Here is a 13,335-nt window from a genome sequence, read left to right as displayed (position 1 = left end):
CTGGACTGCTGCCCTTCGTGAGTGTTTTGCTTAGAGATACTGCCTCCCTTTTCAGTGTCTGCCCACTTCTGTTTTCTGAATCCTCCTTGGCCTCACCATTGCATTCAGTGTCAATTATTTTTATTTAGTGAACACATCAAACAAGATCCAGTTTCATCTTCCCTGAGAAATGTAGCCCTCCAGTCTCTGCTAGATTACTGAGGCACACAATTCATTCAATCAAGAAATTTATATAAAAGGGTGCTGATTCTGTCAATAACCTCGTTCCTATGTCTCAGAGGTTGCACTGTTTCACTCAGTGACCTCTTGTTCCACATACTTGAAAAAACAACATTCCTCTTCTTATGATCACTTGTCAATCTTCCATATATTATCTACCTTCTGGCTTTCTTTCTAAAAAAAGAGTTTTTATAACTACCAGGTGAGTTGTGTGAAGAAAGAAATTGTGAGGAAAACAAAATCATATGCAGGATTATGGGATTAAGTATGGCTTGATAGGTATGTATTAATACAAGAATAAACACATGCAGTGTATGTAAAGGACTGCAGATATTTGATTATCTTTGCTTTCAGTGTAAGGTTTATGTGATATACTGACATTGGTATTCCTATAAACCATTTGGAACAGTAAGTTAAAAACATAAGTTAAAGCCTTACAGAATTTTTTAACATTAGCATTTTAGATATATGTGTTTTATACTACCCACCATATATTACTGCATCATTCTGATGTTATGTGGTTGTGCCAGATTTCTCTCTGCCAGCACTAAAATGGCACAAAGGAAAAAAGCAAAAATACAGCAGAAAGAAGGTCGCTATAGAAGGTGGTCCTCTCTCAGTAGAACAAAAGTAGAACAAAAGGTACTGTTTTGTGGTGTAACAACAGGGAACTGAATTGACACCAACAAGTTGAGTTGTGTATAACATAAGCTTTCAGATTTCAGGAAAAACCCATGAAATTTATCTCTGTCTCAAGCTTTGGTGGGGCTGGGGAACAGGGGTGGGCAGACTGAGCCTTTCTATTTGCAATTCTGGCAAAGAAGAGTCAGGAAACAAACCTATTCTGCCAAGATCTTGTATCCATACCAATCTGTGTTCTGTTAGGCTATTCTTTTGAACATTTCCAGAGAATAGAGATGCTCTGCAGAGGCTAAAATACAAATTCACAAAAATTAGTGGGATTCCCACAAATATAGATAGGAATATAGAAATACATATGACCCAGCCACAACTTGTTCAATCCTTTTTCTAGTTAGTCTGCTTAATTCAATCCAATGTATTTCTGTGAAGCAAAATCACTATTATGGTGAATAATTTCCTGATAGTGCAGGGATATTTAAATGGACTCATCTGTTCCAAATGGAGGCTTCACCATCTGTTCTGTCCTTTTATTATAAAGAGAGAGAGAATCTAACTCACTGCATCAGCATGTAAAGCCCAGCATGGAAATGATTTAGGTGTATGTGTGTGTTCTTTATGCACCTGGTATGTTTTCTCACATACTAAACACAAATCAGTGGGAAGACCTATCTCTTGTAACCTAATAAAACTCTCTGATTTAGTGCCTTTATTCCTTTCTCATGGCAGCAGAAATTGATGGCCAGTAGCTTGCATTTTATTAGGACAATTATGATCCTGTTGGTGTCCTGCAGGAGTTATTATCTTTATTGGGCTAACATTTTGTGATACCATTTACTTCTCTACAGAAAATGAGCCTCAACTCCTATTCATTCCCTCTTGCTGGGCCTATATACGAGCCATCATGGACAAAAATCTTGTATGAGATGTGCTGAGGACTTGTCAGATTGCTGAAAACTCTGCTCTTCCCCAAAGGATGTCACACAATCTTTTCTAACACCATTTAGAGAAGACCAGAAACTCCAAAATGCACGACATTGCATCATTTTTCCTTTTATAAAAGATAAATTTAGCTGTAGCTTAGGAAGGGGGGTGCAAATTACCACATTTCTACACCAGGGACTGACTGCACACTCAATGCAAGAGTCACTTCAAAGCAAACCCTCAGGGTCCTACCTGTGTTGTAGCCCCTCCCAAGCGCTGGCCAGGGCCGATGGTTCTTCCAAAGGTTGCCCAAATACCAATCACTCTGGTTCTCCACTAAGCCAAGAACTTGCTGCCCTGGAAAATGAGCAAATTGTAAGAGGAACATAAAATAAAAGACAGTCAATCAATGGAAAACACACAGGCAATCTGGAGAGGGATAACCAGTGGAAAGAGAAGGCAGAAGTTGGGGTGCTGCCTTCCTTCCATGCCTTCAGCAGAAGCCAGCTTATGTAACAGACAAGCAAGCCTGGCACAGCAAATTCAGCACGGCTCATTTCTCCCCTTCTTCCCTGGCTAGTCTGAGTAATTAAACACTGTGGGAACCTTTGTCATGCTGACAGAAATATGTCACCCAGACAAATCTGAATGCTGCTTGATTTTGGAATACAATGATGGAGAATCCTCCTAGTGAGAATTAAGTGTTGGTAAAATGATCATCTAATATGAAGATCTGTTCATACTCTGATGGAGATAACATAATTGAAGAACAAGGCTCAGTATAACAAATTATTCTCTTCCCATGCTCCCCCTACAAGTTTCATGGATTTTCTTTTCTCAGTTACAAAGGAAACCCCTTTTGCTCCAAAAAATACTGGATTTGAAGAGACTGCCTGCATAAGAAAGTTGCACCATTTTAATTTAAGAGAGTAATTTAAAAGTCATTTAGGTGAGCCTGTGTAGAATGCTGCATAGAAATTATGACTTCAGTTTTATTTCAGTTTATCTTGCATTGATTAGCAGCTGGCTTCAGCTTGGGTAAAATGTATATTAAATCAAATGTGTCTAGAAGGTTTCCACTGCTTGAAAATCAACCGAAAAATGAATGTTTGTATAGATAAGGACTTAATTATGTATCCTAAAATGTGGTGTATAAAATGTAAATAAGAGAAGTGATTGAAATGATGCTGTGGTAACAGAGGATGGAGGGATGGGGAGACCTGCATTTGGATCTAGTCAGAGGAAGGAAAAGGAATGGTGCTTTGAAAGAGGGACATCCTCAGTGATGGCACTGAGACTGGTACTGGAAATTATTTTGCAACCTTTTGAAAAAGCAATTAAGCATTATGCTTTGAAGGCTCATTTTCAAATCCCAGCCATGCTCGTAAAATTGTGTGTATGGTCACAGCAGGGCACTGAAAGCCTGAAATGATCATTATATGTTGCTTACATAGAACCACAGCTACATATTACTAAAATTTCAGTATGGTCCAAGACAAGGTTGGGCTGAGAACAAGACATAAAGATAGATATGATTAATTCAATTTTATAATTGGCTAGAAAGTGATGGCAATTCCCTCCTGTGGTATCTGTAATTCAGTGGAATGTCAGTAACCCCAACATGTCTTGAATGCTGTTTCAAAGAGTGTGAGCAGCAGTGATTGGCCAATGCACATAAAAAATAAACCAGAACACTATGAATGCATTCAAGGAGTGAATGGAAATCAATCTAAAAATATCTTTGAGTGATTACTAAGTCCACTCCACACCACTCCAGCATCATCCTACTCTATCCTAATGACAATATGTCACTTTCCACCAGACCTTATTTTCCAGTGATGTCTCTCCTATTCCATTACTTATTTGTTACACAGTATATGTAATTTTTCACATTAGACCCCATAAATATTTTTTTAAGAAGGTGGAAGATCTGGGAGAGAGCAAAAGGATCACTGAAGACCCATTTGTGCTACTGAAAACTGGTAATACTAACGGAGTGCACAAGCAAATGAAAGAAACTACAAGCCAGAAGCAAACACATCCTAAGCAACTCTGTTTATAAAGATAAGCCATAGCATCTCTCAAGCTGTGAGATGCATGGAACACACTGGAAAGCACATCAGACATCACAAGCCATATACTGTGAGGAAATATGAAAGGGATCCCAACTGGCTGAAAGGAGCCTAAAGCAAAGAGAGGCCGAAGGACATGATTTAAACCAACACTTGTTGACTCCAAACTGGAAGTCTGCCTGTTTATAGCTGTTTATCTCCCTTACAGCTGAACTAGAATAAATCAAGGTAAGAAACATTGTCTGGTAAAGGGTGAGGAGCAAAAATTAAAAAAAAAAAAAAAAAAACAACAGAAAATGAAGGTGCAGCTGGGCTGGAATGGGTTGGCATAACTGGCAGGAAGAGACTGACCCTGTCCATAACCTAATAGCACATTTCACAACTCTGCAGTCCACAGATCCTTCTCAGGGTAGTACAACTACCATCAAAATTCCATTTGCAAGAAGAAGCAGGTACCAAACTTCTTTACCATGGAGCATCAATCTGCTTTCATTATTTTAGCCTCATGGATTTCCCAACATGCTACAGACTTCAGCCTTTAAATCAATGGATTAGAAAAAATGAACAAACCTTAATGCTTGTTAATGGTTTTCATCTCCCAGGTACCAGCCTAAAATCTCAGTTCTATTAATTCACCCCTGAAATACTTATTTCTCAGTTATTATTTCTCATGCCAAGATAAACTAAAAAAGGCTCAGAAAATTATGTTTGCATGTATTTACTGTAGCTATATAATTTTCTTCTGCATTTTCCCTTTATTTTTGAAGACACTAGAAAAAATCTCGGTTCCACCACTATTCCTTGAGGTTTGATATGGGACACGGATGAAGGCAGAAATGAACATCATGAAAGCTGTAGGGCTCAGATACAGGGATCAGATAATGTGACTTACTGTGTATCAACTGAGCTGGAATAACTGCCTGTACATGTTCTTTTAGCTTGTCACAAACACACAGTAAAATGTATGAGCTAACATGCTTTGGTTTGCTTTTGCAAACGTGCACACGTTCACCACTGTCCTAGGGTAGAGCAATATGCAACTTGTCAGGCTGTTGTAACTCTTACTGGTGCATAAAAAGCCTATTAGGCAGATGTGATGGCTTGTCTCCCAAGCCACCTTGGAGAAAATTATGGAGATATGCTTTCCATCTTCTCTAGTTATAATTCTATTTTCTCTAGGCTGGAATAGTGTTGCTGTCTCTGCCAAAGTAGAATATATTTTTATTTCCCTTTACATTGTCTGTGTGATCTTGACTTAAGGCGGAAGTAATCCAGAAAACAGAACTTCAGCTGCATAGCAAATATTAATGTTCCCAAAACGGTTTTCATTCTGAATCAACATAGAAAAAAGAAAATCATAAATATTTTCTGAAAGACATTCCCCGAATATTATGATCTGAAGATATCAAAATAACATCTAAGGATGTACAACCATCCTCATGTTAAATAATATAAAATAATGTGACTCATAACACAGATGCATAATAAATAGCCTATAGACCACATCATTCCATGTATCTCGAATTCAAACAAAAAAAAAATCCAAAGTTTTGTCTTTCCAATTGCAATCAACTAAAAATTCACTCCAAAGCTTTCACTCAGAGCTTTAATTAATTTTTTTTAATTAATCATTGTGAGAATTAATCATTGTGAGAATAAATATGTCCACTACCAGCTATTTCATTTAGTTATTTACTTTTCCAAGTGCATCACAAAGTTAGAGACATGAGGCACTGGCCAAAGGGATGTGTGGTGTCAAGCAGGCACAGTGAACAGCTCTCTGACCATGGCCAGCCTGTCCCTCTGCCACCCTTTGTGCCAGCCCTGCAAGGTGCTCACAGTTCTGCAGGAACTATCACCAGGTTCACTTCACCTCTGAGCATCCCTCAGTCTCAATTCAGGTTTTCTGGGCAGAGTAGAGTAGAGTTCCTTCCCAGCACGGCTTTTTGGAAAAGGCAAGCATAAGAGTTATGTGAGCTATTCTTCCAGCAGATGAGAACACGGTGCCTGCTGTAATGGATTTGAACCTTTCAGCATTCCGAGCTGCCGGTTTCTTCTTCCTAAGAGTTATTATAATAAAATACCACAACTAACAGCAAAAGCTCTATCATTTTCTGTTCTGGTCCTGCAGTTATGATTAAGTGCACTCCTCTCACTCTCTGTTACTCCAGGCACAAGTTAGCTTATGAAAATTAAGCTGTCTTTCTTACTTCTTCATACATCACCACTAACAGGCAGACAAGAGAAAACAAGACTATGATTCTGGCATGACCACAGTGAAAAATTACTGGTCAGGCAGAATTACAGCTGGATTGCTGGGAATGGGGCTGTGTGCTGCCTGGCTGTAGGTTGAGACTTCTCCAGAAAGCAGCTGCAGCTACAGCGTTTTGCACAGAACAGCTGCCTGACAGCTCTTGCACAATGAGAAGCTTGGCTGTTGCTTGGAAGAGGTTTCCATGGAAAAACAGACACTTCTGAACCTGACAACTCAGTGCCTTCAATTCTGCTTTTACTTCACAGATTTCTGGTAGCTAACGGAGGGGAAAGCATTATCCTGTAACTCAGATGCTGAAGGGGACTCCAGACCTTAACTCAGCTCCCAGTGTGACACTGACTTCTTGGGTGACACGGAACAGCCTCTTGCTCAGGTATCCCTGAAAAAAAACTTTACCCCTCTTCCATTTTGCCTGTCTCACATATTACATATGTCAGTCCTCAGAGTTAGTAAGTGTATGCTACTTTCTACTGAAAGGGTAAGAGCAGCAGCAGTGGCCAGGCTGAAGCTCCATCCAGCATGACGCTGTCTCCAGCAGCAGGGAGGAGCAGCTGTGCAACACAGAGCACAACAGTGCAGCTCTTTGGTGGCACTTCTTAATAGGGGTCCTCTGGCCACAGTGTCTCATGGCACATGACACATCTGGAGTATCAGATTTTAATTATGTTGTGTCTGATATCTGCTGCTTTTGCTTGGTGCCAATCTTGGTGCCTGTGAGCAATATTTTCCTATTCTGCCCTAATTTTTTCCCAGCTTTAGAGGATTTAATCTTTTCTACAGTGTATGGTACACAGGACCTTAACCTCAGCTCTTGCCTTGACGTATCTTGCTATTACAAACAATAAAAATAGTAGTAAAAAATTATAGTTATTACAGGTACTTTCAACATCTTCTTTAGTGGAAGCTTTTTTTTTTTTTCTTTTAAACCTACAGTGGCTTTTACATGACTCCACCACAATTAGAGTAAGAGCACTGGATCCACTGTAAACACTTTAAGTGAACTGCAGTTTCTCAGGACATCAGGCTGTTTCCAGAAAGGAGAAAATAAAAATACATATTAAAGGGCAAGGAAGGGCTGGGGTGTCACGTTCTGATTGCCCATGGCCAAAGAGTGACCTGGTATCACAGAAAAGATCTATTTCAGCTCAGTTCTCCTGGTTGTTGGATTTGCAAGGTTTAGTTATATCTGGTAGAAGTCTTCAAAGTTAAAATCAAGTGCAAAGTCGTTTTCAGCCTCTAAAAACATAGTAAGTAAGCAATTTCTACACTGTGGAGACTGTTAAAGGAGAACAAAGCAGAACTCTGTCTTGCTACTTCTAACTACTCCAACAGCCTTGGTTTAGATAATTAGGAATTTAATAAAGACAGGAATGCTGGAACTACAGCCAAATACTGCCAGAGCAATGCATGTCTTCAGTGTAAACTGAAAGGGAGGAGAAGGACTCGACAAAAATTTAAGATTCAAGCTTGGCAGAATTCAGAACTGCAGCATTCTGTTCCCAAAATGGGACACAGAAATAGAGAATAAAAAACTGACAGAAGGGAAGAGGGGAAAATGTACATATTCTCAGTGCTGGAAATATTCTAAATTGGCCAGTACCAAGCCTGATGAACACTGTCAGGACTAGTTGAATCTATACTGGTGCAATGAAGCAGAGTTATTTTCTGCATGATTCAGAGTTAAAATCTTTGATTAATGCCCTTTTCCTCTTTTCTGCTTCTCCTGATTTTTTTTTCTTTAGCCTTTAAACACCTGCATAAGACACTTTCTGAAATGTGTGAGGCCACATCCTTAGCTGGTATAAATCAGCATGATTTCAATGAAATTAGTGTACTTAAGCTGACTGATACCAGCTGATACCAGCTGCACTTCATATGAAGTCTTGCCTGAGTGACTGACCCTTTCTTGATGCCCTTCCTGCCCCTGACCATATATTGGTTCATACAAAATGCGAGGCTTCTAAAATCTTTCTCCTGCCATATCTCTCATCCACCTCTTCAGATCACTGTCAAGTTCAAGTTCTTCATCCTCACTGTTGCTGCCCTTTGCAATTCTCGTGCTGTCTATATAAATGCATGTTTTTTCCTGCTCCCAGGTTCATTCTTTTCTTCTACTGCCATGGCCTCTCTCATTCCTAAAAGAGACTCTTATCTTCTCATGCAACAAATGCCCTGACTTACCTCTGAAAATATATCTCAAGATCGAAATCCATCAGGACTTTCCACTATAAAGATTTTTAGAAATTTTACTATGAATCCAGTGTAAAATACACATGTGAAACTTTGTGTGTGCTCTGTAACACAAGTATGCCAGACCCTAAAAATACAGTCTGACACCATCTCATACACCTGTATGGTACAGGATAGACTGTGTTCAACAGAACTGAATACTTTGACCTCTACTGTGCATTTATTTCACAGGTGCGCAAACATGTGACAGATATATACATCATATTTGTATGCACACATTCACATGTACATACATATATACATGCAGAAATATGTACAGATATGTGTGTGCAAATATATAGCCTCTGCTGTGAAGAACTTCTTTTTTGCATATGGAAATGTGAAGTTTCAGGGAAAAATGCCTCCTGCAAAAGTTAAACTTTTTTGCTTGATATCTCATTTGCATTAAGTACATTGCTGTTTCCCAGCAACCATTACTCCTTTTTAGTGGACTAAATACTCATGGAGAGAAACTGCACGAAGAGTTATGGAGGCACAGGTTGGGTGAGGAGGCCAAAGAGTAGCTCCCTGAAGGTACAGCAGGACTGGCTCAGAAGAGGAGAGGATGGCTCCACAGGAGCATCATGTGCATAGTACACTGATGCTAGGAGAAGAAGAGAGGATACAGGCAGTGAATACCTGGTAAGAATGGATGGTAGACAAATGAGGCAGAGAAAGGGCAGAGAAAGTAAAGCTGAGCCAGGTTGATTCAATGGAAGAGAAAAGAGCAAGTGAAAGGAATAAAGGCAAACTCTGGCAATGCTGAAACAAGGATGTAAAGCAATGGCATCAGCTGACTTCTGGGATGTATTCAGAGATGATGACGTGACAAGGACAAAAGAAGCCAAAGCAACTCAGACCAGAGAAGAAAACTTGGCCAGAGTCTATACAGAGAGAAACGTTTTGTGACAAATGTTTTGTATGTGGTAGGAAGGAGAATTCAAAAGGCACATATAAAAGGTGATCAAGAGGATGTAGTATACAGAACTGGATTAAGGAAGGTTGGGGTGAAGACCTAGATCTGATTCATCTTCATAAGCAAAGATGAAAGAATGAAATCAATCAAGAGAAGAAAATATATTGGGTTTCTGCTCATCTTCTAGTGTCCTCCAAGGAGCTTGTTAGAAAAATTAAGAGGACAGTGAGAAGTCCAGCAAACCCCAGCAAAGCTAGTAAATCTATCATTAATGTTTGCAGCACTTTCATCTGCAGAATTTCAGGAAAATGGATTCTCAGCAGTTGAGCACAAGAGGGTAAGTGTAGAAAAAACCTTTCATTTTGCCACAAAACTTTTTGAGGTTTTCTATGGTCGCTTCCAACCTGGACCCATTCTGTGATATGCCCAACTCATTACCATGAAATGTGCTCTGCAGTGGAGTCTGGAGAAGACTGAAATGGTTGTGCAATTGTTGTCAAGCAAAAAGCTTGAGCAGAAGAGAAGCCCATAGCAGCTACGTGGGCTGTTGTGCCCATGTCCAGTCCTTCCTCGCCTCAGTTTTTATGTCACTATTTATAGTACAAATTGTCCCAGCAGTAGAACTGACATCTAATGAACAGCAATAGGAGATTACACATGAATCTTTTGCAGCTGGTAAATATCCTTTTCAGGCTGCAGGAAGTCAGCAAGATGTACCCACTGCTCTGACTACACATCTTACTTTTTTATTCACACCAACAGCTTTTCCCTTATCATGGTCTCCTTTTAAATTTTTGATTTATTCAATACAAAACCCCACACTCTTGTAAAACTGAAAACTTCTTTCTCTGAAAGCAGCAAAACATCCTTATGAACAAAGTCAATTCAAATCCACCCCTTCTAATATTCAGGCATTGATTTGACAGAAAGGGTCCAGGGTTTCAGGAATATACAAGCTATTAAAACCACTGCTTGAATTTGGGCTATGAATGAATAAGCGATCACTGAACAAAAAATGCTTTCTTTTTTTTGCTGCCAAAGATAATGTAATAAAACTGTGAGGAGCAGGAAAGTAACTATCTATGCACTATGACTCTGCCTGTCTTAAGTGCATCAATTTTATAAAGAAGATAAGGTCCTGCTAGGAACATTTTTGTTGGCACAAAGCCCATCTGTGAAACGTGTCTCAGTCATGGGGAGCTGAGCAGCAGGATGCAGGGTGTGATCAATAAGGCTCTGATACAATGCCTTTCAGCAGTAGCACTTCCTTAAGGAGAACTTACAGCAGGAGAAACTGAGGCTTGTAGTGATGGAGTGACACTTCCAAGGTCACTGGGGAGGTAGAGTGGTGATCTAGGAACAGGTGCCAGGACTTGTGAGACCCAGAGTACCAATTTTAGACACTGAGAGACTGTCCCTAATGAGAGCCTAGTGCCTGAAATGTCACTGCCAGTAATCACTCAGGAATTCCCACTCAGCTCACCTTCGAGCAGCTGTCAGCTCACTGGGTCCACTGATGGCTGAGTTTTTCCTTGCCACATCTCTGAATGTTATGTGCTGCCCTGACATAGATTTACTTTCGGTACATCCCTTGGGATTGCAGGCATGTCTCATCACTTTACTCTTGACGTTCAGGCAGCTGCATTTTTCAGTAGTGATGTTAACTGAATGATCTTAAGTCATATTCACACCAGGTAAGAGAGGTTCAAAGTTGTCTGTCCCTCATTTTCACATCACTGCATCACTACACTTCATCACGTTTCAGTGATTGTTGCCTGACGTTGTTGGAATAGTAAACTTCTTTGCTAGCAAGGAATTAAAGAAAGAGAGCTTCCTAATATTCCAAAGACTGCTCAAGGAAAGTGTGCACAGCTTCCTACTTCATATCCTTTTGGGCAGTTATTTATTAGCGGCAAGATATTAACCTCACTTTCTTTTTATTTAAAAGGAACAAATTCTTTAAATCAATTAACACACCAAGAGCGTTTGTAAGCAAGAAATCAGTGTATGTATCATAACTACTTTCTCTGGGAATCAGAGAAATCCCAGAATGAAGAAGCAGAGGCAGAACCCCCCCCCCCCCCGCACAAGATGAACAAAATGAAAATGGTTGGTTTTCTAGTGACAATTAAAAAACAATCAAAACAAATCCGAATAGGGCTGCAGTCACCCACTTAATGTGAAAAAGGTTGCCAAGTTATAGTATGTGGTGTTGAAGTCCAACTATGTTGACATTATTTTTCCCCTCTGCTGGGTTCAGTTCTGTTAAAAAAATAAACAAGCTTTGCATTTCCCTTTGGCTATGTGCTTTACCAGCATCTGCAAATTCTTCTAGATGAAAATTCAGGAGTTGTCTCTTCAGTAGACACAGACTGTAGAAAGATGATGCTACCTGCCTAGCACTTCTTGCCAATGCTATTAAGGGCACTTACTACACTGACAATTGGTTTGTGTAAACAGCTCACTTTATCCTTTTAATTACAGGTTCAAGACAGGTTAGAGCTCACAAACACTATTGCTAAGAATTATTTATGCATCAGGAGTATCAGACAGTAAGATGACATAGCAAATATTTGATTAAGCACAATGATTAAGCACAATTAAACCAGTATCAGGAAATAGAGCTCTGATACCAAACAACAACTTGCTGTTTTGCATCTCGAGCCTAGAGAGAAAGAGATGCTTCTGCCTGATGCTACAAAACAGTGGCTGTATCAGACATCTCATGCTTTAGTGATGAGCTCAAGAGTCTTGGGATCTGTTCCTTGTTCTTATGTTGACCAGCTGTGCAATAAGACACAGGTCACCTCTTCAGTGAGCTGCAGCCTCCCTCAACAGGGCATGATTCTGCACTCAGGCAGTGGAGAAGAAAAGAACAACTTGGAAAACAGAATAGAAGTGTTGCAAGTTATTTTCTCAGCAAGAGATGGAGCACTGCAAATACCTACTAAATGTGCAGAGAATTGGTCTTGAATTTGAAAACAACCATCCTTTCTCTATATTCTTCTCTGTCTTTCAACCTGTACTCTGGAGACATGTGGATTTAAAGGGTAAAGTAATTGAGATATTCTCTTGCTGAAAATGTGTCTACTTGTAAACCCAACTTGAAATCATGCATTTCATTGCCTCAGTTTTGCCAGCATGACCAATACTACAGAGCCATGATGGGCACAAAGGTAAAATTACACAGCCATCTTGAGCTCATGTTGAGCTCAGTACCTTCAGCTCCAAGAATAAATCTTACAGGATGCCTTGTGGATTGCTAGCAAGCATTAACTAGTTTACTTTCTTAGTTTACAGCTGTTTACTACACATACGACACATTTTGCTACCATGACAACAAAACAGTTAATATTCCTGATGCAGAATCCAGTAAGGCTTGGAAATAGCAATAAACCCCCATTCTTCAGTTCTCTGCAGGTCACTCTTTCTGGATAGTACCAATGTTTTTCAGATGTTTAACACAAGTCCGTCTCAGCACTGACATTTCCCTTTTGTCCCTGTTTATTGGCTTAGTAATGAGTGATTCCTGCTGTTCTGAAGAATCATCAAGCAGAGAGAAAGAAGGCTATCTCAACTAAGTAAAGGGATAAAAACAAGTGTTATGAAAATCAGCTTAAGTTCCCTCTCCCTCTCTGTTGTTTAATTATTTAGTTAGTGCAGGTCTGGCTTTAATTAAGAAAAACAGATGAAAAACGTGAGGCCAACAGTACGCAGGAAATACAGAATTTTATCACACAGCTCTCAGTCAGAGAGTCTTTGAAGAGTAGTAACAGAGTTGAAGTCCAAAGGCAAAGAGGTGAGAGATTAGCAGAAGGCACCAGTTTCATTAAGTAGATCTGTTTGTGGTAACAGTAAGAAAGGGCAAGACTTGCTGTCTACTGAAACACAACAAGTCCCATAATGTATTCTGCACATCATATCCTTCAGGCCTCTAATATTTCATTCATTGATTTTATTGTCAAATGAAAAGGCGCTTGTTCCAAATGGCATTTAGTGAGACAGATAGGGAGAGACCCAGAGTTCATTACTGGGAGTTTGCTCACTGGGTAACATTGACA

General features: G+C 39.7%; 1 protein-coding gene across 1 annotated transcript in view; it reads right to left on the bottom strand.

Moving 5' to 3' along the window:
- The window catches only part of LARGE1 (LARGE xylosyl- and glucuronyltransferase 1), a 267,698-nt gene that overhangs the window by 58,814 nt on the left and 195,549 nt on the right, over nucleotides 1–13,335 (bottom strand). The window contains exon 8 of the mRNA XM_014889284.2: nucleotides 2,035–2,139. Coding sequence (XP_014744770.1) covers nucleotides 2,035–2,139 — 105 coding nt within the window. The remainder of the gene's footprint in view (nucleotides 1–2,034; nucleotides 2,140–13,335) is intronic.

The sequence above is a fragment of the Sturnus vulgaris genome, chromosome 5 (assembly GCF_052056855.1).
Source record: "Sturnus vulgaris isolate bStuVul1 chromosome 5, bStuVul1.hap1, whole genome shotgun sequence".
Taxonomy (NCBI): domain Eukaryota; kingdom Metazoa; phylum Chordata; class Aves; order Passeriformes; family Sturnidae; genus Sturnus; species Sturnus vulgaris.
The sequence above is the reverse complement of the archived record's forward strand: the minus strand, read 5'-3'. Positions and strand labels throughout refer to the sequence as shown.